General features: G+C 53.2%; 1 protein-coding gene across 3 annotated transcripts in view; it reads left to right on the top strand.

Moving 5' to 3' along the window:
* The window catches only part of JADE1 (jade family PHD finger 1), a 53,046-nt gene extending 27,186 nt beyond the window's left edge, over positions 1-25,860 (top strand). The window contains exons 4-12 of one of the 3 annotated variants that reach the window (XR_001513690.1): positions 1,529-1,686; positions 3,518-3,705; positions 5,469-5,680; positions 8,509-8,676; positions 9,843-9,959; positions 13,076-13,597; positions 18,577-18,694; positions 22,291-23,019; positions 23,090-25,860. Coding sequence is in view for 2 of the 3 variants with exons in the window: in XM_006762807.2 (XP_006762870.1) it covers positions 1,529-1,686; positions 3,518-3,705; positions 5,469-5,680; positions 8,509-8,676; positions 9,843-9,959; positions 13,076-13,597; positions 22,291-22,386 (1,461 nt within the window). In the remaining variant the exon portion in view is untranslated. Of the gene's footprint in view, positions 1-1,528; positions 1,687-3,517; positions 3,706-5,468; positions 5,681-8,508; positions 8,677-9,842; positions 9,960-13,075; positions 15,141-18,576; positions 18,695-22,290; positions 23,020-23,089 lie in introns of those variants that run through there. The other 2 variants (XM_006762807.2, XM_006762808.2) reach the window with 2 other exon arrangements.
* The last annotated feature ends 219 nt before the right edge of the window (positions 25,861-26,079 follow it).

Below are 26,079 nucleotides of genomic sequence, written 5' to 3'. Positions count from 1 at the left end.
CCCCCCACACCCCCGCCCCGGGACACCTGGACTCGGCCTTGTCCCTGACCCATGTTTTTTTCCCAGATTTTTTCTAAGATTTCTCTGACTTCAAACACTTTTATACTAAAGCACTAGCGTTGAATTCTGCCAGAGACCCAGGTGTCCATTTGGGCACCTGCTTTGGTTCTTGAGCATCCCTGCTGGAGTCTGAGTAAGGGAGTGGTGGCTGCCATTTCTCGTCACTGCAGTTTGATTCTCCTTCTTTGGAAAACACCTGATTTTTTTTTTCACTTGCAAGACAGTTGGGATGTGTTTTTAATCTGATTTTCTTCCTGAAGCTGTGGACCTAGACTTTTGTTTTAAAGGACTTTTTCTTTGGGGCGGGGAGGCCGATCTTCCTGTGCTTTTGTGGGGACTGCGAGGTTCTCTCTGTTCCTGAGCGCTGGGAGCGGGGAGTGGCGTGCTGGGGAAAGCTCAGACACTGCCCTGGAGAAGTGTATTAAAGTCATCACCAGCTTGAAAAGCCACCAGGAAAAACAAACATGGCCCTATTAGCCGGGATAGAATGTGAGCTGTGCTCCGCAGCACAAGAAAGAACCCCCTGTCCTTCTCAGGGGGAGCGAGCTCAGCATTGTGACTTGTGTAAACAGAGAGCGTGGCCTTCAGATGCAGGCTCGCTCCCTGCCAAGTGCGGCTCTGGTGCCAGGGTCAGCGCTGTCGCCCAGAGACGGGCGTGGACGAGGAGACGGTGCCGGCTCCTGCCCCGCCAGGGCAGCAGGCCTGCAGGACGCCTTTGTGTGTCCCCTCAGGGCCCTGACACAAGCTGGAGGAGCTGTCTTGGCTGAGAGTCCTTTTGAGACTTGTGGGTCTGTTTCTGGCAGGGAGAGGAGAGGGCAGTACCTTGCTTGTCTTCTTTCCCTCCCTCCCTTTCCTGCCTCCTCCCCATTCTGCACACACAGCGCCTCCCTTGTAGCAGTTGTGCCGGGAAAGGTGTGCCAGTGGGCACGTGCTGTAAGGCCCGTTCTCGGACCAGACTCCCAGGCCTGTCACTGCTTCCGTCCCAGCCTACTCTTTGCCTGGCAAAAGCCAGCTGGGACCTGACCTCCCAGACACCTCGCTGTATACCCTGGGGCCTGAGGTGGGGCTCGTGAGGTGGAGTGCAGAAGGGGAGGCCCTGGTGGTTCCGGATTCCAGGTTTGGGTTTGAAGTTGCTACACGGCCAGTGGAACTTTGTTTCTAAAATACCGTCAAGAGCACGCCTCCCTGCAGGGGTCCCGCCCACGGTTTCAGCAGCGCTCCGCTCTGTGAACTGAGAGTTCGGGGAAGCTGCTTTGCTGATGCTATTGCAGCTGCTGTGTGGACGTGGAGCCACGGAGCCTGAAGCCAGGGTGTGGCAGGCTCAGGGCTTCCTGTCACAGGCCAGACTGGTTCTCTGCTGATCCAGTGACCTTGTTACACGGCAGCTCCATGGTTACCCTGCAGCTGCCAGTGCTCTGAATAAGAAAGCAAATATCAAATGTCCATGACCCTGTCTCTCCCTCTCCAGGTGTTTAGGACAGACCTGATCACCGCCATGAAGCTACATGACTCCTACCAGCTGAACCCCGATGAGTACTACGTGTTGGCAGATCCCTGGAGACAGGAGTGGGAGAAGGGGGTGCAGGTGCCAGTCAGCCCTGGGACCATCCCTCAGCCTGTGGCCAGGTAGACATGCCCCGAAGAGAACAGCTCTGCCTCCCCCGTGGGGCCTGTCTGCCCCTCAGCCAGGTGCCGAGAAGGGCAGTGTGTCCTCAGCACTGAGGTCCCCGTGGGCGTAGGAACACGTCAGGTCCGCAGGGCAGTGACTTGGAGGACTGGCTGGGGGTTTGGATGTTTGCACCCCCTGCTGTCCCTATTCCTGCACTTGCATCCCCGCCCTTGGTTACATTCACGCTGCAAAGCAGCTCTGCTGGGCCCGGGGAACGGTGGCTTCCTGGTCCCGTGGCGGCCACTCCCCTTTGGAGGAGGACAGGTGGGGTAGCCAGGTCAGGTCTGCGGAGGGGAGTTTGGGGAGATGAATGGATTAGGTGGGCTCTCCTGTGGATTGACTTTGCCCAGTTCTTCTTGTGGGGCTTCGTCTCGATTGACTTACAAACCACTTTCCCCCTGAGGGTCGGGTCCTCAGTGACTCAGCTTAGCCAGAAGCTGCAGCCGGTTTGCTCTTGTCCTCCCGTCCAGCTCCCCCGACCCTGGGCTGCTGGCTGGGAGAGAGAAGGGAGTGCCTTGTGCTCAGCTGGCGCCGGGCTTCTCTGCTGTTGCATCCTCACCATCCCCGAGTGTGGGCAGAGCCCGCCTAACCCTAACCCTCGCCCACTCTGTGTCTCTCCAGGCTCTGGAGATGATCGAGTTTGATCATTGCTCTTCGGGATCTCTGCGACAAATGTCCCCCTAGATCCGCAGGTTTAGATGCTGGGTGGGTCTGGTTGCAGGAAAGGGATTAGATGATGGGTGGGGCGGCCTCCATAGGCTGGACTCCTGGCCTGTGGGCGGGCCCGTCACTGGGCTCTCAGGATGAGCAATGTGTTTGCCTCAGAGTGCACGCCTGGGCCACGACACCAGCCCCGCAATCCCAAGCTGGGAGTTTTTCACCAATTTGTTCACTGTATTTGGGAGCCCATAACACAGCCTATGGACATTTTCAGCTGAACCAAAGCCTGCTCTTGGTTGAGGAGGAGAAATAACTGTCCAGTGAGCCCATCTCAGTGTCCTGTAGATAAAATCACTTTTGTAATGATAACGGTGATGACGAAACCTTGGCACCTTCAAAGTTTTGGACAACTTGATGTTCACGCAAACTGCTAAATAGCGATGTGGAGGGCTGTGTGGACTCCCAGTCGGTGTGGTCTCATAGTCTCACGTGCCATCACAGCCTTCGAGGGGGGCGTGGTGGATGAGGCTGCTTCAGGTGTTAGGTGGGGGCAGAGGGTAGGGTAAGGAGGAGAGGGAGCGCGGGTCTTTGCCCTGGGTTGTTGGGAGAGGCCCCGGCTGGGCTCACTCTGGTTCTTGGGCCACTGAGTAATGGCTGAGGCCTGGTTTATTTTTAAGGACAGACAGAGGGCGTTTCTCCCCGTGGTTCCCCAGCATCAGCTGTGGCTGCTCTTGTTCCTCGATGTTCTTGAGAACCCAGTGCTTGGCATCCAGCAGGCTGGGTGGTTCTGGTTGGAGGAAAGGGCTCGAGTGGGCAACGCTGGGCACCTAAGTGGCCACAGCACCTGCTGCTGTGGGGGTGGGGTGGGGTGGGGACAGGTGTCGGGGAAGCCGAGGGGAAGGAGCTGGTTTTGAAGACTTCTGCAGGGTTTGCACTTGGTTGTCTTTCCCTTTGGGTGTGTTAAGGACTCCTTAGTGTTATTAGCAGTGACGGCAGGACTGTAAGCCTGTTAGTCTGGCGATGACCTGGGTTTTGGGTGGCGGTGGAGACTCCGCTGGGGCCTTGCACAGCCTGGCTGGTCTGTGGCAGAAAGGATGACCCGGCTGCCTCGTGTTTGCTGTTAACTAGGGTCGTGTCGGAAGAGAAGTCACTCATGTTCATCAGGCCCAAGAAATACATCGTCTCTTCAGGCTCCGAGCCCCCGGAGCTGGGCTACGTGGACATCCGTGCGCTGGCCGATGGCGTGTGTCGGTACGACCTCAATGACATGGACGCAGCATGGCTGGAGCTGACCAACGAGGAGTTCAAGGAGATGGGTGAGGCCCGTGCTATTGTTTGTAACCAGCGCTGTCCGTTGAGATGGACTCAGGGACCGGGCCAGTGAGGGGCCTTCCCACTGGCCGTGGAGGCAGGGTTCCCGCCCTGCCCTGATCGTATGTATCTCACTAGCATGGAAGCCAGAGAAACTTAGTTGTGGTGCAGTTCAGATCGCTGCCCCCGCCGCTGAGTCCACTCCAGCCCGGCTCCCTTCCAGACCCCACAGCGATGCCTCCTCACCAGGTCCTGCCCCTAAGCTGGAGTTCCTGCCTCCTCTTTCCCCAGCGATCTGTCCTCTCCGGAGCCCTGCCCCTCCCTGGTGCCCAGCCCTGCTCAGCCGTCTCTTTTCCCTGGGTTTGCTCGTTTTCTGCATGAGGCGGGTGGAGCTTCTGTGCCACACTCACTGCATCTCCAGGGTGGAGACCGGGTGGCATGCGGGTTTCCCTCCGCACTTCTGATTGCTGAGGGCTCTCGAGGTGACCTGATGAGCATTTTGCACTGAGCTCCGACTAGACTTCACAGTCTTCTCAGAGCTCTCTTGGAGGTGAATGCTGCCTCAGCTTCATCCACCTACGGCCTGCTTTATAGCAGTTTTGTAGAGACCAGGTGCGCTTGACTGACCAGTGGCCTGTGTTAGGCACAGGGTACAGCCAGAGCCACTGGTGCCTTTGAAGTGGTTTAGTGATGAGTCCTGGGCTGACTTCTCAGTCGGAAGGAAGTGCCCGGTACGTAGGCAGCTGTGTAACATAAACTGGACACGTGTTTTATTGGTCTTTTTAATGGTAAGAATTAATTACAGGGCACAGGGTTGTGTTTTCAAGACCAGTGGTGTTTTTAGAACTACAGACTAGGAGCACCTGGCCACGCAGAGGCTGTCTCAGAGTTAACCAGGGTTTGCGATGGCTGGTGCTGCTTTTTTGAATAAGTGTTTAGGGCTTATCACACTGTCAGCTCTATTGTGGCGGTTCTCAGATTTTTTTAAAAACCCAAGGAGTGTTAATTTGATGGTTTTAAACTTGCGATAGTGCACAGAAGTCGTTGTTGGCTCTAGTGACATTTCTGTTGTTTCTTGCCACTTTGGTGTTCTGTCTGGATAGTATTGCAGCCTATTTTTTTCTGTCTGCATGAGTATCTTCATTGTAGGGAGTTTGGACTATATCCACACATGGAAGGAAATAGAAGTCTCATCCCACCGCTGGCTATAACCACGAGAACCACTGGAGATGTATTTTTGATCCTTCTTGCCTCAGAATGCAGTTTATTTGATTCACAATGAGCTGTCTCCTAGGCTTCCCACAGTCCTTGTGTTTTGGCCTCTCATGTGTCTGATGAACTGTGCCTCTCAGTGTAGTCAGTTCAGAGGGTGAAGAGGAATGAACCGGGTAAAAGCATGCAGTGCTCACGGGGGAATCTTGTCAGGGCACCGACACCAGTAGTAAGTAAGGAAAGCTTTCAAACAAACACTCAAACCACAGCCCGGGGTCAGCTCACTCCCATGACCGTTTATGTATAACACTGTAATGAAATGGCAATTGAACGACAGTGCAGTTAACATCCTCGGTTCCTTTTGGGGTTTATCTTGTGTTTTGTACTTAAAACACAGCGTCTCCCGTGGAAGGGTCTGAGGGCACGCAGCGGAAAATGTGTGGGACGCTCAGGATGGCTTTACTTATAATATCACTTATTCACTGCGAATTACTCACACGTGTAAACACACGGATGCCTGTGCCGGGGGTCACTGAGCTGGGCTCTGCGCCCCCAGGCATGCCGGAGCTGGACGAGGGCACCATGGAGAGGGTCCTGGAGGAGTTTGAGCAGCGCTGCTCCGACAACATGAACCACGCCATCGAGACGGAAGAGGGCCTGGGCATCGAGTACGACGAGGACGTCGTGTGTGACGTCTGCCAGTCGCCCGACGGTGAGGACGGCAACGAGATGGTGTTCTGTGACAAATGCAACATCTGCGTGCACCAGGTATGTGGGCAGCGAGGCCCAGGCAGAAGCCCCGGGCCTGGGGCCGTTCTCCTGCTGCTCTGAGGGAGTGAAGAAATGGGTCCCGACATCGCACTGTCCCTACGCTGTTCTCAGTGTTTGAAGTATTTCTCGATACTTTTACAACCAGAAGCATAGACTCCTTTGTGAGACTCTCTCTCCCTCACATGTTCTTAGTCCTGCCCATGGAAGTCAGGTTTACTTAAAAAGGATATATGCGCCCTCTGCCCGGCGGCCAGCACCTGAGTCCAGGTATTAAGAACACTGAGAAACCTTGAAAAGGTGGTTAGTTAGCTGGATCAGTTTCCTCCGACTGCCGTAACGAAGTGCCACAAACGGCGTGGCTTAAAAACAGAAGCCTGTCTGGCTGTTCTGGAGACTAGAAGTGTGAAAGCAAGGTGTGGGCAGGGCCGGGGGCGGGCAGGGCCCATCACCCGAGGATCCTTCCCCGCCTCTCCCCCTCTCCCAGTGTCGTGTGGTTTGCTGGCCGTCGTTGGTGCTCCTGGACGTGCAGTTGCACAGCTGTGTCTCTGCCTTCGCCATATGGTGCCCTCCTGTGGGTGTCTTCACACCTGACATCTTATAGGGTTCCCTTTCCCATGGAATTCGAGGCCCACCCTCCACCAGGGTGACCTCTTCCTAACTGACCACATCCGCAGGGACCCTGTTTCCAAATAAGGCTGCATTCTGAGGTACTGGGTCAGGACTGTGACATCTCCCCTTGGGATACAGTTTAACCCATGACACTTGCAAATGTGTTAGTGTGCACACTGAGCTGTTAAGAAGAGGAAGGAGTTCCCTTTTCTGGAAATGGATTTCCTGTCCTCCCTGATTGATCCCAATAGGGCTTGGTGGTGGCTCGCCGCCTTCTGTGAAAAGCAATCCGCAGGCGTCAGTAAGGGTGGACACTGGGACAGTCTCCGTCTTTCTCACCTCTCGTTTATTTTTAACGCAATAATGAAGCGACTCGGATTTCTGTGGGGACTCACGTTCACATTCACTGTTAGGATTTAAAGGACTACCCTGAGGTCCTTTCTGTGAATTCACCTGTTTATGCCGACATCAGCTCCCTTAGACGTGTGTGGAGGTTGCTCGGCGACCTTCGTGGGAGAAGAGCCGGGTTTGCTCTGGGACTTTGTTGGATATCGTGTTCTGTACGGTGTGCCTGCCTCTTGGCCTCCGCTCTGCCTGGAGACCTGGCTGCCGTGGTCCCGCCCCGCTCGTCCTGAGAGAGCGACCCGCAGCCTGGGTTTCCCGTTGTCGAGGACGCTTCCTTGGGATGATGGAGAATCCCTGCAGGTTTCGCTGTGACAGATCGCGAGCACCATTACTACCACAGTTGTTTCTTGTTGCTGGTGCTGTTAACTTGGAGGACTTTTCAGAGGTTTTTTTTTTCTCCTATTTTACTTATTTTGCCCCTGAGAAACAGTTTGTTTGAAAAAAAGGGTTCTGCGTGGAAGCTCTCAAACCCCCTGTTTCATAGATAAGTAACTGATGTCAGGGGGCTGCTCAGGCCCCTGTGGGTCAGTGGCCATTGGAGCTGGAAGTTGGGGTGTCTGGGCCCCCAGCGACCCCTCTGCCTGGTCTTGTTCCGCCTGCCATGACCACATTGTGTCTTTCCTTAGCATTTCCTTGTGGTTCATTTTTCTTTTGAGACGTTCTTCAAGGCTTGACTTAAAGGCATATTTTATTTAATCTTTTAATTTTGTTTAGACTTGCTTTTCTAGTAAAAAAAAAAAGATCTTTTCAATTGTGACTTTCTCTAGGATGCCTGACAGTTTGAAACCTTGGGGTGTTTGAAACCGTACTAGAGTCATTTAGCTCTATTTAAAGTTGTTTCCCGTCCGTCTGTGTTGACAGTGGCTCATTCACGGCGCTGACATCGCGCCCTGAGCTCTGCCAGGCTGCTCACTCCGCCCGCTCTCATCCCTGCGGTTTCCTTTCTGCGTCCTGTGCTCTCAGACGGCACTGGGCTGCTTTCCTGTCTGGAGGGCTGGAGCCCGTGCCTGTCTCCCGACTTCCTGACTCGCAGTTCATCTGAGGACAGCGGCTCACAGTTGGTGTTTCGAAGGCGCGGACCCTGCTGCCATCATGGTTTTGTTTCCTCACTTACTTAACACGTTGCCTTTTCGTGCTTTGAGCCGTCACAGCGACTTTGCTTGTAAAAGCTTGATTTCTGCAGTTTGGCCTTCTTGTGCAGGACAGGTTTTGCTCTAAGTATCAATTAAAAGGACCAAATCCTCTCGGTCTAGAAAGTCACCCCTTTCTGGGCCTGGGGGTTCCCTGGGGAGAGTGTGGGGATCGGTTGGCAGCGTGTGAGCCTGGGGAACGAGGATGCCCCTCAGCTGGTGTGTGGTGGCCATCCCGTTTCATAGCTGTGGGAGGCTCTGGGTTGCCCTGTGTTGTTTTCTCCCTTGAATCCCACCCCCACCAGGAAGCAGGGGACAGCTTCCCCTCTTTAACCCCGAGCCCTGCCTTGAGGACCGCGGCTCAGTGTGGAGAGGTGGGTGGCCCGTGGTGTCCGTAGCCACACAGCAGAGCGGACGCTTTGCAAACCTTTGTCCTCGGGGAGTGTTCACAGTCACCTGGTGGTGAGCAAGTCATAGTGTGTCCACAGACGTCACGCACCTCCCGGCTGCCTTTTACCTCAAGGGAGAGGGTCCCTGTGAGGTGGGCACCGGAGTACTTCTGTTTTTCCGCGTGTCCTGTTAAAATCCTTCTGGGTGTTTTAAAAGTAACAGATACAACGGGAAAAATGAATCCTTTACTTTCTCTCTTTTCTCTTTTCCTCGGGGCGCTGTGCCTTACAGGCCTGCTATGGAATCCTCAAGGTCCCCGAGGGCAGCTGGCTGTGCCGGACGTGTGCCCTGGGGGTGCAGCCCAAGTGCTTGCTGTGCCCCAAGAAAGGCGGAGCCATGAAGCCCACCCGCAGCGGGACCAAGTGGGTCCACGTCAGCTGTGCTCTGTGGATCCCCGAGGTGCGTGTGGTCTTAAGGAGGTTCTGGCTTTTAGCTGGGGCGGAGGAGGGAGCGGTCACACATGGCCACGTAGCTGATGAGGAAAAGCACACCTTTTAAGTGCTGCCCATTTCCGCCCCCCCACCTGCTTCACCTGAATCCCGCGCACCTCCCTCTAGTGGGGGGGCGGGGGAGGTGGGGGGTGCAAACTTGTGGAAATATTCACCAGGCAGCAGTGCGTAGGATGGTGTTCAGTTGTCCATCACAGCTAATCCTCCCACTGGGACACGGGCCCCAGGAGCAGACCAGTAGCTTCTCCGCTGTGGCCTGGGCGCTGAGCCCTTCCGCCAGGACTGCGCCTGGCCGGTCCACGGGACGCCACCATGGTTAGGAGCCACTGCTCTAGGTCACGTTTCTGTGGTTTTTATTGGAATTCTCCCTTAGCCTCAACCTTTTTAATTTCAGGTCTGGTGTAATTTATTTCCAGTCCCAGACCTTGACTAATTTAATTTGCATGGTTCACTGTGGAGAATATCATTTTCGATTCAGATTTCAGCGTTTTTGGTGTATGATTCTTGGTGCATTTCCCTCCTGAGGAACATTATCTGGGGACGGTGGGGTTGCGGCTTCATGCCTCGGGCCCCGGTAGCGCCGGGCTCGTGGTTTGCTATTAACAGGGACCCGGTTCAGTGACCCAGACCCCGTGCCAAGGAGAGCTGTGTGTCTTGGTAGTTTTCCACTGTGTAGTAACCTTTCCGGTTCGAAGAGGATGGTTTGCTCTAGCGAGACAGACACTAAAGTCAGTCTGTAGATGTGCTCCACCTTCAGCCCTGACCGCTGCGGGTGGGCCAGAGCTGTGGTGGCGCCTCAGGCTCAGGTGAGAAGTGCACGCTCGAGTGTTATCTGAGTGTTCTGGGACCCGGCATGTCTGCGTCACATGACTCCCAGACGCTCAGGGTGGAGGGAATGGTCCCTGGGCTCTGGGCTCTCCTGTCCCCGAACTGTCCCCTGAGCTGTGCTGATGCGTTAAAGTTAGGGGTGTGCCCCTCCTAGGAGGCCGAGTGCCCTTTGCCCCTGCCTGGTGGGAGGCCACGGGAGGTAGCACATCTTCCAGTTTCTGCCACCCGTGTTCAGCCTGGGTCGGTCTCACAGCCTCGGGCGCACTCTCGCTGTTTCTTGGGCCCTAGGTGAGCATTGGCAGCCCCGAGAAAATGGAGCCCATCACGAAGGTGTCTCACATCCCCAGCAGTCGGTGGGCGCTGGTGTGCAGCCTCTGCAACGAGAAGTTTGGGGCCTCCATACAGGTATGGCCTAGTCCCCACGGCTTCATTTTCTTCCCTGTGTCGCAGGGAGCAGGATTGGGTGGCGGAGGGGAGGGGAGGGGTCTGTGAACTCTGGAGATTGAAGGTGAATTCAGGAAGCAGGATCGGGGGCTCACTCGTATGGGGAGGGAGGCTAGGACTGGCCCCAGCGTGGTCTGATCCTGTGTTGTGGGCGGATTGTGTTCCGTGTAAGCAGAATGCTGGTTCGGCCTTCACGGGGCCACTCGGGCTCTACCTTGGCTGCAAGGACGGTCAGTTTGTCCTCCCTGCTCCCAGCCTGGCAGACGCCTCCGGGGAAGAGCCAGCCTTGACACTGGAGGGTGGGCCACCCTCTTACCTGTCTGCAGGCTGACAGGTGACCCACCTCCGGCTGCCCTGACCTGCTGGTTGCCCAGGTGCAGGGTGTCCTGTCTCAGGTGGGACGTGGCAGCAGCCTGGCATAGCTGATGAGGGACGCCACGAGGTGCTGCCCGAGCACAGCCTGGCCATCCGGTTCTCCGTGCACCTCGCGCACTGTAGCTGTTACGTAAGCCTTGGCTGCTTCTTCTCTGTCCTCCTGCAGACAAGTGTAGACAATCTTCAGGTAGATAGAGTTAAGGAGAGAACATACAGGCATGCTGTTCTTTTTCATGTCTGAAACTACTTGAAGTTAACTTCTGGGCCTCACGTTATTGGCATCTCCAGATAGTCACGACTCGAGGCCTGCAGTGCTGTCCCCACGTCTGCAAACGCTGTGTGTCGCTGACGGTGGCCCGGATGGCCCGGTGCCAGCTCAGGGCCACGGCTCCTCCCTGGCCTCCCTCTCGGTCCCCGTCACCCTCTGAGCAGGCGCATGCTCCACGAGCTCGGTCCAGCTGCCAGTCATGGGTTTTAGGAAAATGACCTCATTTGGCAAAACCGATTTGTATATATGGCCGATAGATATTTCTTTCATTAAGGTACCCACGGACTGGTGGCTTTAAAAATTTCTCATTAAATACTGGTGTTCGAGAGTCCAGAGTGGAACAGAAATGTTCAGAGGGTGAGGCCTGAGACAGCTGGTGGGATCGGGTTGCGGACCTTGAAAGTAGTGCAGTTTTGTATTCGAATAGAATATGCTTAAAACGAACACATGGCAAGAGCCTTGAATTTAAAAAGAACGCATCAGAGGTGTGCGTGTGTGTGTGCGTGTGCGTGCATGCATGTGCGTGCGTTCGTGTGTGCGTGTGTGAACACTTGCAGGAACAAGCGTTGCAGACCCAGGAAGGTGGAAATCCTTTCCTTCCCAGCTACCTGTCGTGTGTCCCCGGGAGGCTGTCTCTGCCTTCCCCAGCACCGTCCTGGTCCTCACAGGAGGTGGGCGAACAGGGTCTCTGTTTCTCTTTTGAAGAAAGACAATCAGATGATTTTTGTGGCCGCTGACCTCTTTTCCCAGAACATTCATTTGAAAGAGAAGAGCCAAGGGAGGCTGGTGATTTTTCATATCTGCACAGAACGGGCTGATGTTATTAAAGAATTCCTCCCTGAATGTCTGCAGCTGTGGAGGCTGTGGTTTATGGTTCTGTAACATCTGTTTGCTGAGTCAACCTGAATCGGAAAACCCAAAGGAAGGCTGTTTGGCGCCTTTACAAAGTCCTGTGTAAATATTCCGCTGCAGCGCCTTCCTCCTGGTGGCCGAGCGCCTGGGTTAAGTGTAGAGCAAGCCAAACCCAGACCGTGTCCCCGGCATCCGAGCCCATTCCCACCCCCTGGGCTGTGTGCTAAAGGGAGGAGCCCTCCTCCAGGCTCTGATGGTGGCGGCCAGGTGTGTGTGTGTGTGTGTGTGTGTATGTGCGTGCGTGCGTGCGTGTGCGTGCATGCGTGTGTGTGTGTGTGTCCTGCCGATTTCACACGTTCCTGGGAATTGAGGTTATTTATCGGTAAAATTACAGATTTCTCTTCTTTGGTGTAAGTGTTGGTGAGGAGGGAATGGTGAAGGAAGCTGGATTTTCCGTACTTGCGGGTAAGAGACTGTATAATAACGGGAGAAGTCCTGAGTGGCAGTGAGTCCCGACCTGTTACATACTGTAGTGATGGGAGCAAAGCCCCAGCTCCATCCTCTGCCCTCCATGGTCATGGGTTTCGGCTGCTGAGTGAGTGTCATTAAGCTTTTCAGCTGGCCCGGGGCACTCCCTCAGCCCTGGCGAGCCCAGGTCACTTGGCTTCACACGACACAGTTGTTTTTAAGGGACTGGCTTCAGTCACCACTATCAGCCTCTCCCAGGGGTTCACCCAGTGGGGTCAGATGGGAGACCTTATTTGCTGTCCTCCTGCCAGGCCGCCAGCCCTCTGAGCTGCAGACTGTAGCCCCAGTGCTGGGGCGAGCGGGAGACTCCTCAGGTGGCCTCCTGACCCGGGGGGTTGGGCCCCTCGTGGTTCTCTGCCACCACAGCCAGCTCCGCCAGGCAGGGCGCATGTGGCCTAGTGCCACTTTCACTGCCCTGGAAGCATCGGGCGAGGGTCCCTCATGGGTGTGGAGACTCGTCCCGATCTCCCTGGGCTGGGCTCTCCTTGTCTCCTGCTTTTTTCTCTTCAGGAGTTTGCATTCACCTGCCTCATCCTGAGTGGCAGGCTTGGAAGGAACGTCTCACTGGTGCTGGGCTCTGCTGGCCGGGGCGAGAGCGAGCATTCAGCTTCCCAGAAAACCTCCGACTAGTTGTGCCCTCCTCCCGAGGAGGCTCCTGTCATCCCGGCCTTTTATGTAAACAGTTAAGAGCTCAGATCCAGAGAAAAAGCACATCAGTGCTCCCGCGTGCACCCTGCTAGTTCAGCACATGCTCTTTTGCGTGTAGCGTCAGTGCCAGCCCCGCCCCGGCCACACAGCCTGTGCAGGCGGTCTGTCCCAGACCATGGGCCACAGGGGCCCGTCTGACAGTTAGGGTTGGTTCACGAAACCTTCCATCTGAAGTTTCCTGAACTCTCAAGCCTTATTTAAAATGCCACTGGGTTAGTGTGCCAGGGCTAACTCGGGGGCTTTGTCATGGCCACGCTGGGCGCAGCTCTGCCGTGTGTTGGGGTGCCCGGCACCGAGGGGCGTCAGCACTGTCCTGCGTGACCGTCTTCCTTCTTGTCCTCACCAGTGCTCCGTGAAGAACTGCCGCACGGCCTTCCACGTGACCTGCGCTTTCGACCGGGGCCTGGAGATGAAGACCATCTTGGCGGAGAACGATGAGGTCAAGTTCAAGTCCTACTGCCCGAAGCACAGCTCCCACAGGAAAGCCGAGGGGAGCCTCGCGGCGGGGGCCGCCCAGGAGAACGGGGGGCCCGAGTGCTCCCCCCGGAGCCCGCTGGAGCCCTTCGCCAGCCTGGAGCAGAAGCAGGAGGAGGCCCACCGGGTGAGTGTCCGGAAGCAGAAGCTGCAGCAGCTGGAAGACGCCTTCTACACCTTCGTCAACCTGCTGGACGTCGCCAGGGCCCTGCGGCTGCCGGAGGAAGTGGTGGACTTCCTGTACCAGTACTGGAAGCTGAAGAGGAAGGTCAACTTCAACAAGCCCCTCATCACCCCAAAGAGAGACGAAGAGGACAATCTAGCGAAGCGGGAGCAGGATGTCTTGTTTAGGAGGCTGCAGCTGTTCACGCACCTGCGGCAGGACCTGGAGAGGGTAATGATTGACACCGACACCTTGTAGTGACTTAGAGAAGAGGACTGCTCAGAGGCCACGCTTGCGCAGAGCCAGCGAGGCGGCTGGTCACTCGCTCAGACCCCGCACACACTGCAGCATGAGGGTGTGTCCGTTTAGTGTCCCTGGGCTGGGAAGCTCCCACAGGGGCTTCTCTGTGACTTACTTTTAAATATTTCCCCATTAATCCTTATTGTTCTTCTGCAAGATCAAATGGGGTGTGTTTTCCCTCCATTGTAGAGCTAGAAAGATCAGAGCCCCAGGAAAATGACCAAGGGATTGGCCCAGGATTGTTTGCAAACGGTTAGAAAACAAGTTAGAACGGACTTGCCTAATGGTGGGGCGGGCAGGGGGCTAAGATCTCTCGTTCAGCCTGGGACACACGGGGTGCTGGTCAGGGTGGCTCTGAGGAGAGTGGGGCGCTGCCTCTGCCCCCTATTCCTGGCTGGCTCATAGGCATCCCGTGCTGAGGGGCAGGGCAGGTTGTGGGTGCTGGCGCGTGTGCAAGCACTGACACGCGCGTCTGCCACAGGTCCTCCTGGCAGTGAGGTGCTACTTCATCCCTGAGGCTGTGTCTCTATCACGTGTGCCTGTGTCTGTGTCACGTGTGTCTGTGGTGTGCCACGTGTGGTTGTGGGGGTCCCGTCCTGCTCAGCACGCACAATATCACTGCGCATTGCTGTGTGAGGCGGCTGTGGGCTGCCTGGGGCCACTGCCGCTTCCTTCAGCTGTTGCTGCTTTGTGCCTCCACCCGTGACCTGGGGAGTCCCAGGTGGACTTCCCTTCCTGCACAGGTGTAATTAGGAGAGGCTCTCCCCCCAGGGCCTCCTGCTCCCGGTAGGTAGTTTCTGACTGAGGCTTGCTAATTGGAGATGCGTCTTAGAGCACCTTCTGCGGCAGCTCCCGACTGATTAAATTCATTAGCGCACAGCTGGACTCGGCTGGACTCGGCTCCTGGCCTGAAACAGTTAACCCACCTCCCTGAGCTCAGCGGGGGGACTCACCTGCCTGGGAGAGGCTGCCTCGGATGATTGGAAATGAGAGTCTAAGCATAGGGCGAATGGAAGTGTGGGACCAAAAGATGCAGATCTCTCAGAGGGACCGACCGGTACAGCTCTGGGAGAGGTGGCATCGGCGTGCAAGTGTTTTTACGTGTTCACTGGAGACCTTGTCTGCACAGGACCCAGGGCCAGCTGTGACACCCCTTCCGGGAGCGGGGTAGGATTGGGGTCAGGCGAGGCCAGCACGGGGGAGGAGGGCTGAGGCTTTCGTGCTCCCACACGCCCCCTGGTGGTGAGTGTGCAGAAGACCTCGCCTCTGACCACACGGATGTGTGGCGTTTTGTTAAGAGGAGAAAGGGATACAGAGGGATAAGCCGGAACCCTGGCGAGGGGCCAGTCCGTGACGACCGCTGTCCTGGGCGCACGAGCCCGGAGGCAGGTCGTCCTCAGGAGGGAGGACGAGAAGTCTGATGTTTGGACTGTGTTTGTCTCACAGTCACCACAAAATAAAAGCGTAGAAAATGTTTGTGGTGTACTAACTCTTTTCTGTGCTTAAGTTACTCAGATTAACATGGACTTATAATTAAATTCTGAACATCTTTTTGGAGTCATCACTGTTGCTTTTTAAGTAGAATGATACCAATTATGTATGAGAAACAGGGAATAAATCAGGATTTCTGTGTGTGTGTGTGGCATTACTTACATTTACTTTAATAAAGAGCTTAACAGATTTTAGGGTATTTAGTGTCAGTTTAAAACGGGCTTATTATAATGAAAAATACGTTTTCCAAAATGTGCCATGAGGCCTATGATGGTGGGGCTTTAGAAGATTAAACCTTTGCCGTGCCCCAGAGTCCCAAGGGTCTTTGTAATTATAAACAAGAAGTGTATCAGGCCAAAGGCTCATCAGAACAAATCATAAACGTATGCTCTCTTTGTTCTGCCTACTTCACACAGTAGGACATCATAGCAGGCACACAGAATCAGGTACCGCCCGGGACAATCAGGGTCCGTGGTCAGTCCCAAACTGACCCATGAGCAGCCTTCATTAGAAATGCAAACAGCTGACGAATGATAATGGCAACTGCTCTTTCCTGCAAAGACACACCCCAAGGCATTGCACACCTGGTAGCAGTTGTGGACCAGAAAGGACAGGGATGGCTTCCAGGAGGGACTGGGAACCCACACCTTTAAGAAGACGTGATTGCTGATGAGTGCTGGCTGGTCACGGCAAGTCCCCCAGGCCTCACCTCCCGTGGGACTCTCCCCCCTCAATGAGGCAGCTGAGTGCCTGCTGGGATAGACATGCTGCCTCTACGACAGGCAAGGCATCCAGAGGGGCCGGTCCTGGGGCTTGTCCACTCAGTGCTCAGTGGCACGGCCACCGGTGAAACGAGCTACCATTGTCCCTGAACAGAAGGCACCTTGAGCTTTAGTGTGGCGAGCAGTGCTTGGGATTCAAGAAAACCCTGAAAGCACTCTTGGACTCCCGAGGACAGCGGTTCTCAGAGAGGTCCCCAGCCAGCAGTATTATCTGGAAACCTGAAATGCTAATTTTTGGACCCCACTTCTGACTAGGAATTCTGGGGTTGGGGGGCAGCATTCTGTATAGGGAAACATACATATATAGATTGATTTTAGAGAGAGAGAAAAATAATAGATTTGTCCCACTTCTTCACGCATTCATTGGTTGATTCTTATATGTGCCATGACGGGATTGAACCTGCAACCTTGGCGAATCGGGGTGATGCTCTAACCACCTGAGCTACCCTGCCAGGGCCGGCAAATGCTGCATTTGATGAAAGCCTGACTCGGGTGTCACGTGGTGTGAGGGTGCACCGTGAGCTGGTGTTTTGGGGTACCTCCTTGCTGGCCTGTTGGTGGGGAGTGTGCAGGAAGGGCCAACAGGGTCTGTTTTCAGTGCAGAGCCTCCTTTCAGCTCTACACGTGGGGGCTGCTGGTGCCCTTGTCCTGTGAGGAGTGTGTGCACCGGGGGTACCGCTTAGGGTGCTCACTCTTCTAAACAGCGAGGCCTGGGCTCTTCGGGGGCCGATTCGTTCCAACTCACAGTGAACCCGGGCCTTTGCCTCTTGGGGTTCGAGTTGGATGTTTCTCATCAGAGGTCGTGGGGGAGAGAAGGGATTTCCCAATTAGCAGCCAGGTGGAGGCCTTCCCCGGGGAGTGGCTGAAGCCCCTGAAATTAAATTGGAATAATACACACCGTCCTGGCCTCTGGCTCCGGGGTCTCTGTTTCTGTGGATAATTTCAAGGGAGAGAAGTGTCTCTGCTGTACATCCAGCTGGAACAAAAGGACCACCTATCCCTAGTCTAGAGCCAGAATTAATTCCCATTTCCGGAGGCCAGATTCTGTTTGTTTTCCGAAGGTTTTGAATCTGTGACCTCTATCTAGTTCTTGCCTCTTTCTCTTTGAGCTCCCACTCTAGTCCTCCCTGGGTGGAAGAATGCTCATGAACGAGAATAGCCTGTTAGCCACCTCTGTCCCCCGTTGGTCAGGGTTTTAATAAAGGACACCCACTTCCTGGCCTGGGGGGCTGAGGCTGTGAGATGAAGAACCAAAATATTTACTCGGGGACAGGGAGCGAGACTTTCTTCTCAGGTCTTTAATGTTAGACTTATATTCTTTTTCAGTGAAGAAGTGTTAGGAAGATGCTAAATACGTTGCACATGGAGGTAAATGCAGGAGCCAGCGAGCTCGTGCTTGAGACTCTGCAAGGTGAGAGTCTCATGTCCTCTCACCTTGAACCCAACGGGAATCCTTGGGGCTCAGGACAGACGGAAGACGGAGGGGCGGTGTCTGCAGAAGCTGGTGCAGTCCTGTGTGTATGGCCGGTCCTCATCCTCACTACCAATGTCAAAGGACCGTTGACCTCTCAAGTTTCAAGGCAGGCAGCGGGGGAAGGGATTGCCAAGCATAAGGAAAGGGTTTTTAGGAGAGTTGGGAGCCGATGGGGAACAGGAGCCACTGTTCACTGCTGCCACGGAGGATTGGGGACATCTTGTCCATGTCCTCCTGCAGGAGGCCGGATCGTGTTTCTGCTCTGCTGTGTTTTGAGATCTGTGCATTCAGGCCCACGGAGTCTGGTCAGGTTACCAATAGGTTTTAGGACTGAAGGATTTAAGGGGGTTGATTGATGAATCCTTTAAGTTTTGTTTCCGTGTTGACTGATCCCAGGTGGCTTAGGACTGAGTCTACGTTGGTTAGTTTTGAGTGTGTGCGTGTGATCCCCGGGGGTTGAACGTCAGGTACAGAGTGGAACTGTGAGCACTTGGGTCTTTTCAGTTTCTTACAAATGAGTCAGGAAGAGGGCAGCATCCACGTCTCAAGTGTGACTCAGACAGAGCTGGACGGCATGTTCCGTGAGCATCAGCTGCCTGTGAGCTGCGGGTGGTGCAGTGCCCAGCTGACCGAGACAGTCACTTGGCTTCTTGGAGACCACTGGGTCTTCTGGTGAGCCTTGTGCGGGGGGTGGGTTTCTCTTCTGATTGCCCTTGACCCTGTGTTGACCTCACTTCCCTTCAGAAGGTGCTGGGTGAAGTGCAGCGAAGCGCAGGGGCTTCTGACCTCGCTAAAGCCTTTCACCTGCAGGTGCGGGGCGGGTCCTTGGGAGAGACATAGCTGGTCCCAGCTGGGCCCCAGCGGCCCTCTCTCTGCCGGGATGAGTCTAAGGCTGGGTGTGGTGGAGGCGGTGGGACTTTTGTGGGATCCTGTAGGTGCTCCTCCCACCATCTCATCCTGCGTGGAGGGGATGTGTGGAATCCTTGTTAGCAGCCCCAACGAGTTAAGAGATTGGATAACGTATTTAAAGTACATTTTGATTTCAGATGTCACTCAAGGCCCTAGTAGGACAATTTCCTCTCAGGTAAAAAAACAACAAAACGCCCACCAAAGTACTGTTACAATGCATTGCTTACTTAGAATCTTTATTCTCTACATTCTAGGTTCGGAACCTCACTTACATGGTGACCCGCAGGGAAAAGATTAAGCGATCTGTGTGCAAAGTCCAGGAACAGATATTCAATCTTTACACTAAGCTCTTGGAGCAAGAAAGAGTTTCAGGTATGCATCAGCCTCGCAGCTCCGGCGGCAGGTGGGGCTGCACGCCTAACGCTCTGCTGAGGAAAGCAAGAGTAGTTCCTTTCGTTTCCTTGTATCCGACAGGATAACCTCAGAAGCACAGACTTGCATACGTAAAGGACACCTTTAAGCATCTGAGGCATGGGTACAGGGGAAAGGGCTAAGGATTTGGCCTCAAATATGGGTCGCATCTTTTATCCTCTACGTCCGGGCCAAACAAGCACGTCTCCAGTTTTCCCCGCCGCCCCATTTCCTCATATGTAACTTGAGGACGGTATCTCCAGCTACTGCCCGGGAACTGTTATAAAGCTCAAATGAAAGAGTAACTTCTATATTGCAAAGCACTTGATCAATGTAAGGCATCATGGGGAGACCTAAAAAGATGGGTGGGTTACCTAGCCTGGCACCTGCCTGTGGCATATGCTCAGTGGATCCTAAGACCGTGCTCGAGGCATATGTCTACATTTAGAGAACATCCCAGTGGACTTTTTTTGGTGTAGGTGGAATTTGCATCTTTTGGAGATTCAGCACCAAGTATGTATGTATTTTGTGCCTTCGGTTTTACATTTCTCTGGGCTAACCAAAGGGGAAAAGGAAAAACCACCGCAATTACTTGGAAGTCAAATACACAGTTGGGCCCGTGTGTAACCTCCTGGGACTCTGTTGGTCTGTGGAAGAGGTTGTCCAGAACCACAGCTGCCTTTCGCCGCTGTCGGTCTGCGCGCATCAGTGCTGGGAAGCGGGGTAGAAGGCTTTCAGAAAAGGTGATGTGCTGAGCGTGGGTCAGGCAGAATCACGGACTCAGGGCCCAGGTAGCTCTTAGGTGAGTTCGTCTCGTCTCATCTCTGTGCCTGTCTGCCCTTTAAAGTTAGAGCAGCAACATTTGAAGTACTTGCATTGTGCTGAGTCATGGCTGGCTCGCTGTAGATTATTCTGACACGTGGAAACATTTACACCCTATAGTGTTGTTACACCCTATAGTGTTGAAATTCGAATTCTGATTTACCCCAAACCAGTGGTTGGCAAACTCATTAGTCAACAGAGCCGAATATCAACAGTACATCAATTGAAATCTCTTTTGAGAGCCAAATTTTTTAAACTTAAACTATATAGGTAGGTACAGTGTTATTAACTTAATTAGGGCACTCCTAGGCTGGCCTTTGCTAAAAACGTCCTCAATCTGATTGAGGTACGTTCGCTGAGGTTGACCCCTTCCAACACTCGTCTTGTATACTTGTTTCGTCTATCTCCTTTCGTTCATCCTCTCTATATGTCCAAATCATCTCAACATACCTTTTTCAATCATCGATACTACATCTTCTTTCACTCCACAATGTTCCCTGTACGTGGTATTTTGCGGAAGAGCCACACTCAAGCGGCCAAAGAGCCGCATGTGGCTTGCGAGCTGCGGTTTGCCGACCACTGTCCCAAAACAACCAGATAAATGTGACCACAGGTACAGAGGTCCTCACATCGCGTAATTTTGCTCAATGTCGTTTCATTAGAACTTTGAGGAGATGCCATGGGAACTCCACCCTTGTTTATATCAATTGGCCTCTGGTACGTTGGTTTCCCATGTGCCCTTTCACGGGACATCGCTGAACCTGCGTGAAGTGAGGACTTACTGTAAATTGGTCAATGGAACAAAGAGAAAAAAGCCTATGGAGTATTAAGTGACATTCTTGAAGTAATACATAGTTTTAATGGCATTAATTTATTAATGATATCTTAGATTTTTTTTTTCTCGAGGAATGGATCAAGCTAATATCATCAAACTTCCTAAGTAGGGTGTCATAAGTAACAGCAGTTCAATTCAGATTCTTTATAATGAACTTCTGTCTCTTCACTGACTATTCGCATGATTTTTCCTCGGAGGAAGCAGGCAGGTCCCCGTCTGTAGCCGCGTTGGAGCTGGGCAGTGCTGAGTGCAGGCTGTGCCTGGGGGCGCTGGGGGCTTTCTGTGACTTTTGCTAAAGTGTTTAAAGGGAGATTACCTCTGAAGATGAGCTGTAAGGAGCATGTGCATCTGGTTTCTCTGAGGCATTTTTCACGGGTGTTGCCGGCAGCTCTGCGTTTCCCGGCTGAGGCTGTTCCTTGGCAAAGTGGTTGAGACCCTGAGCCAGGTGAGGCTGTTTGTGTAACAGTGTAATGCATCCCTCCGCTCAGGTCCTGCTGCTCCTGCAGGAAAGGGAGCCCAGTCGGCCCTCCCCACCGCACCAGTGGGAAGGGCTGAGCGCAGCATGTCCCTGTGAGAGCCACCGCCGGTGCAGGGCACACCCAGGGCCTTGGTCCCTCCTTTTCCAGTGTTAGACTCTCAGTTGGGCGCTGCCTCTGCCAGCCCCTCCCCTGCCCTGCGCAGCTTGTGATTCCAAGTGACGCAGCACGGACGCCCGTGACTTTCCCGTGTCATTCAGGGGCCACGGTTCAGGCTCTGCTGTGAGTGACTCTGAGGACGGGAAGGGCTGTTCTGCTGGATGAGTGTCCCCAGTGGAGAGGCTGCCTGTAGAGGTCATGCGTCGGAGACTCTAGAGAAACACGATTCCAGGTCAAGTAGAGAGAATCCGAGTCAGAAAACGCCTGCCCCCCTTTGCTCTGTTTTCCCACAGGGGGTGAGAAAGAACACCAGTGTGGCGTGCGGGCGGAGCCTGACCTTTGATTCGTGGGAAAGCAGGCACTTCCAAGCCTGCAGGTTATGTGCACCCTCCCCGGGTGGTGGCAGTTGTGTTTAGAGTCGCTGGCTCTGTTCCGTTCCACGCTTGGTCCGTGTCTGCTCCGGCCTGGGATGCCGGTGGAACCCCCTTTCCTGCTGGTCCTCACCCCACAGGAGACAGAACCCCGAACCCGCTCTGAGGCCCAGGTGGGAACGTGGCCCTCCTGATGAACTCACCCAGCTTCTCAGACCGAGGGTTAGGACTCGGTGGGTGGTGAGATGAGCGGAGTAGTTCATCACCAGCTTTAAAAACAAGGGGAACAGACAAGGTCAGAGTGCCTATCAGATGAAGGACAGTCAGACTTCAGGAAAAGTGGGCTTTTACTGAGTAATGTGAAATTTAGTTCTCACTGTGATTTGCATGAAAAATGGTTCAAAAAGACCAGTTTAACTTATCTCATGTTGGGTTACATGTCGGTTTAATTCCACCAATGGGTTTACATCTAATCGTAAACATTTAAAAAACATTCACTGTATGTCCGGGATGCCTTTTAACACCTTCCCTTCCCCATTTCATAGTCCCACACATTCCCCCTCGTCACAGCGCTGTGAGGGCGAACACCCGTCTGGGGAGGAGCCGGAAGAGCCGCAGCGCCGGCCACCACCACCTCCCCTGGGGCCCCTTCCCCTGGGAAAATCGGTCAGCTCTTGTGTTGAAGGCCAATGTATTCCTGGAAGAGGTTGTTTCATGAAAACCGCTGTGACTTTGGCTGCTAGGAAAGGCAGCCTGCTAGTTGTGTGCCCTCGGGTGCTGATTCCCAGGCAGGTGCCCCTGTCCGCGGACCGGCGCCTTACAGCCCGGGCCCCTGTGTTGTCTGCGGGCGTTTCCTTCCCAGGGTAACCCCCTTTCTCTGCTTGTCCGCCGCAGGTGTGCCTTCGTCCTGCTCCGCCGCCTCCCTGGAAAGCGTGCTTCTGTTCAACAGCCCCTCGGTGGGCCCCGACGCCCCCAGGATCGAGGACCTGAAGTGGCACTCGGCCTTCTTCCGGAAGCAGATGGGCACCTCCCTGGGTCGCTCCCTGAAGAAGCCGCATCCGCGAGCCCTCCTGCAGGGCAGCCCGGGGCGCGGGGCCCAGGCCCTGCACCGGGAGGCGGCGGGGCTCCCCGAGAGCTTGCGGAGCTTGGACAAGACCTTGGCCGACGCCCGCCTCCTGTCCGCGCAGCAGAGAAATGGCGCGATGGTGCCGGACCCCGGGAGCAGGAGGGACCACCGCTTCCATTGTGACCCCGGGAAGGGGGACGGGAAGGACAGGCCTTTCAAACAGAGTCACAAGCCTCTCAGGTCCACGGACGTGTCCCAGCGGCATCTGGACCCCGCGAGGGCCGCCGCCTCCCCTGCCGGGGGGCAGTCGGCGCCGGGTGCGAGGAGAGAGGGGTTGCCCAGGTGCAATGGCTCGCCTGGGCCGCGGGCCCGCCAAGGAGAGGGCGAAGAGCAAACTGAAGTCCGACACCGAGAGTGACGGCTACGCCCCCGACGTGGAGATGAGCGACTCGGAGAGCGAGGCCTCGGAGAAGAAGTGCATCCCCGCGGGCAGCGCCATGGGCCGGAGGACAGACTTCATCCGCAGGAGCATCCTGGCCTCCTGATGCGCCCGGCGCGTCAAAGTATTTCTCCACAAAATACTTGTTAATTTTAAAGGTGAAAAGAATAACTTTATGTTGTTTAAAGGGCCAGCAGACAGCACCTGAGCCAGGCACACACTTACTCGCCCTTAGGATGGATTTTTCTCAGTCATTTATACATCGTGAGAAGTGTGTGTTATTTGCAACTTGTTGAGGAAACACAAGAGTAGGTTGTAAGCGCACTACAGAAGCGGAATTAAACACTAAGCATGAATGAGGTGCGTTTTTGAAGAGGGAGAGGCTTACAGAAACCTCGCGAGTTTTTATTGCTCTGTATTCTTCCCAAAGCACAAACTCTTGGTTCCCCGAATACACGGGACCAGATATGGTTCTAGACACCCTCACGTACCTTTTACTAGCCCCTGACTGACTGTCCAGGACGGTGGTGGGTTGGAAACCATGTTCACCGTGGGCCCCAGGCTGTTCTTGTTGCATTGCAGTCTGTAGGCAGCAGCTCGGGCTTAAGGAACTCAAGGGGACTTGTGTGTAAATGTCCCAGTGGGAGGAGAGAAGTGTTGAGGGTCACCCCTGGAGGACCTGAAGCGGGGGCAGCTGGAATGTAAGGGAATGTGGCTCCTCAGCCTGCAGCCCTGGGAGGGGGAGGGGAGAGGACTGGTGCAGAGCGAGGTCACTGGGAAGTCTGTCTGTGAGAGAGGGCAGCTGAGGCCCCACTGACCAGTCCTCTTGACACCCCCTTCCCTAACTGCTGCCTGTGGGCCAGCGGGGGCGGGGGTCCCTAGCCATTGGCAGTCCCTGATCAGCTGGCCTGCAACAATACAGTAGTCATTCAGGTTCGAGCGATGACCTTCCAGACTCGGCTGACTCACACTTCCCAGGGCTCCCAACTGGAACAGATTCCTTAAGAACAAGGAAAAAAGGAAAAGAAAAAAAAAAAACCCAAACCCCAAACAAAACACACACACGTGAAATAGGCTATATTTTAGAAAAAATAGAAAGGCAATAAGTTGCGATAACCTCTTACCATTGACCAATTTCTACAGGAAAGAGTTTTAAGTGTAGTAGGTTTTCTGGAGTCAGTTCTAGGCTCTGATTGGTAACTGGGACTTTCTAATTGCAAATGGCAATAACTCGTAAGTTCTCAGCAATAATAAATTTAGCATTAATTTGAGTACACTGTTCTGTTTCTGCACTGGCTGCAGTGCATATGTGTTAAGACAGTAGTGTTAAGGTCCTGTTCATTTTCTTTGGAATTCAATGTAGTTGTGCATCAAACTTAAGAGAAGGAAGGTTTAAATAGCAATGAGACTTAGAATTATGGGCACTTGGAACAAGCCCAGCTTCCCCTAAATTGCCCCTTAGTTGGCTGGTATCAGTATTCAGATTCCTGGTTCATTTATACGTCTGCTTCCATGTGGCAGGGACATTCTGATACTCGATGAATAATGGTTTGAGTCCTGCGGTTAACTTTCAAGTCTTCCAGAGGATTGTCAACAACAAACAAGGCTTATTGAATTCCATCTTGCTATGCAAGTTTTGTCAGATGATCAAATAGTAGATCGGATGCATCCCCATTGTATGTATGACATTTTCAGATCAAGTCTTAAACTTTTTGAATACATTGTAGTAGCTAATTCAGGGGAGGGGAAAGGATGACCCAGGTTTAGATTGACTATTTTTGAGCTACGGGGCTCGTTTTGAAAGACTGTTGTCCAGATAAGCTGTTGCTGCAGATAAAAGTTTCTTACAAATCCAAGTTGTACTTTCACTCATAGCCTAATTTAAAAGTCAGATTTTTTGCATAGGAGCAGAAACCTTTTGCTGAGCACAGAAGGTGGACTCTAACCTTTGGACCACAGTGACAGCTCTGGTGAGAGTTAGAGGATATGGATTTGTCAAGCCATAGAAAGAAAACCTAAATTCTAGTGAGCGTATGACCTCTCACCGTTTTAAGAGGTACCAGATTCATTTGCACTATTAGGAATGCTAGTTTTGTGCAAAAATAATGCCTTACCTGTTTCCCCCCCACATTTAGGTTGAAAAGCTTTCAAACGTTTCAAGTTATGCTGAACCAAAAAAACAACAAAAACAACATAAGACAAAAAAATTAAAAAAAAATAGCCCAAGGAAAACAAGACACACAAAAGATAAAAAGCCCACTTTTTATTTCTGCTTTGAAATGCAAATGGCTAGAGCACGGTTTCTCCGGTGTAATGATAGCTTTGTAGGTCAGTTTTCTGTCCTGTGGGGATGTCTGCGAGGCCACCATCAGCAGCAACCCGCTCCCCACCCCCACCCTGGCCCCCCATGTACACTTCTTAGTGTGGGACCTACCATTTGCTCTTTTCTTTCTTTTTTTTTTTTAAGCTTTATCTTTCCTTGTGCACCCTGACCAAGAAGTATCTTTGATTATGATCAATGTATTTTGTCAAAATGTAGGCTAGTTAAACTTTTGTAAAGTTGCCTGGAATGTCATTTGTTAGGTTATAAACACAAAATCTCGATGAAGGGTTATATGTGTTGTGTACAAATCTTAATTATTTTCAAATGGACAAACTTGTCATTACATTTGTAACCTTGTACAGAAGATTTTTCACTATGTGCCTAGCTTGGTGTCCATTCAACTAAAATTGAAAAAAAAAAAAGGTGCATGAAGAGTTACAAATCAGAAATTAAACAAAGTATATGTAGAGATGACTATTTTATATGACATGGCCCAATCCTGTATTTATTTCTACCCCCTTTTTGAAAGTATTTATAAAACTAGTTGAGGACAGCTGTATTTTTTTGTTGAACTATTTAGTAGAATTTGTGCCTTTTTGTCTGTATGTGAATAAATGCTGTACATTTTGCAATACATCTTAAGTGTCTTTTGAAATCTGCTGTTGCTAAATGTTTAAAGATGTACATGAGTTAGTTCTGAATCAGCGTGTAGCAAGTGTCTCCTGGTTTAGATGATGAATGTAGCCCCGCTCAGGGGCTGCTCTCTGCCCAGCTCTGATGTGGAGACACTGAAAGATGATCACGGTTTGATTTTTGTCTTTCCTACCTCAATGGAGCTCTTTCTGGAACACACTT

This window comes from Myotis davidii, unplaced genomic scaffold (assembly GCF_000327345.1).
Source record: "Myotis davidii unplaced genomic scaffold, ASM32734v1 scaffold438, whole genome shotgun sequence".
Lineage (NCBI taxonomy): Eukaryota > Metazoa > Chordata > Mammalia > Chiroptera > Vespertilionidae > Myotis > Myotis davidii.
The sequence above is the reverse complement of the archived record's forward strand: the minus strand, read 5'-3'. Positions and strand labels throughout refer to the sequence as shown.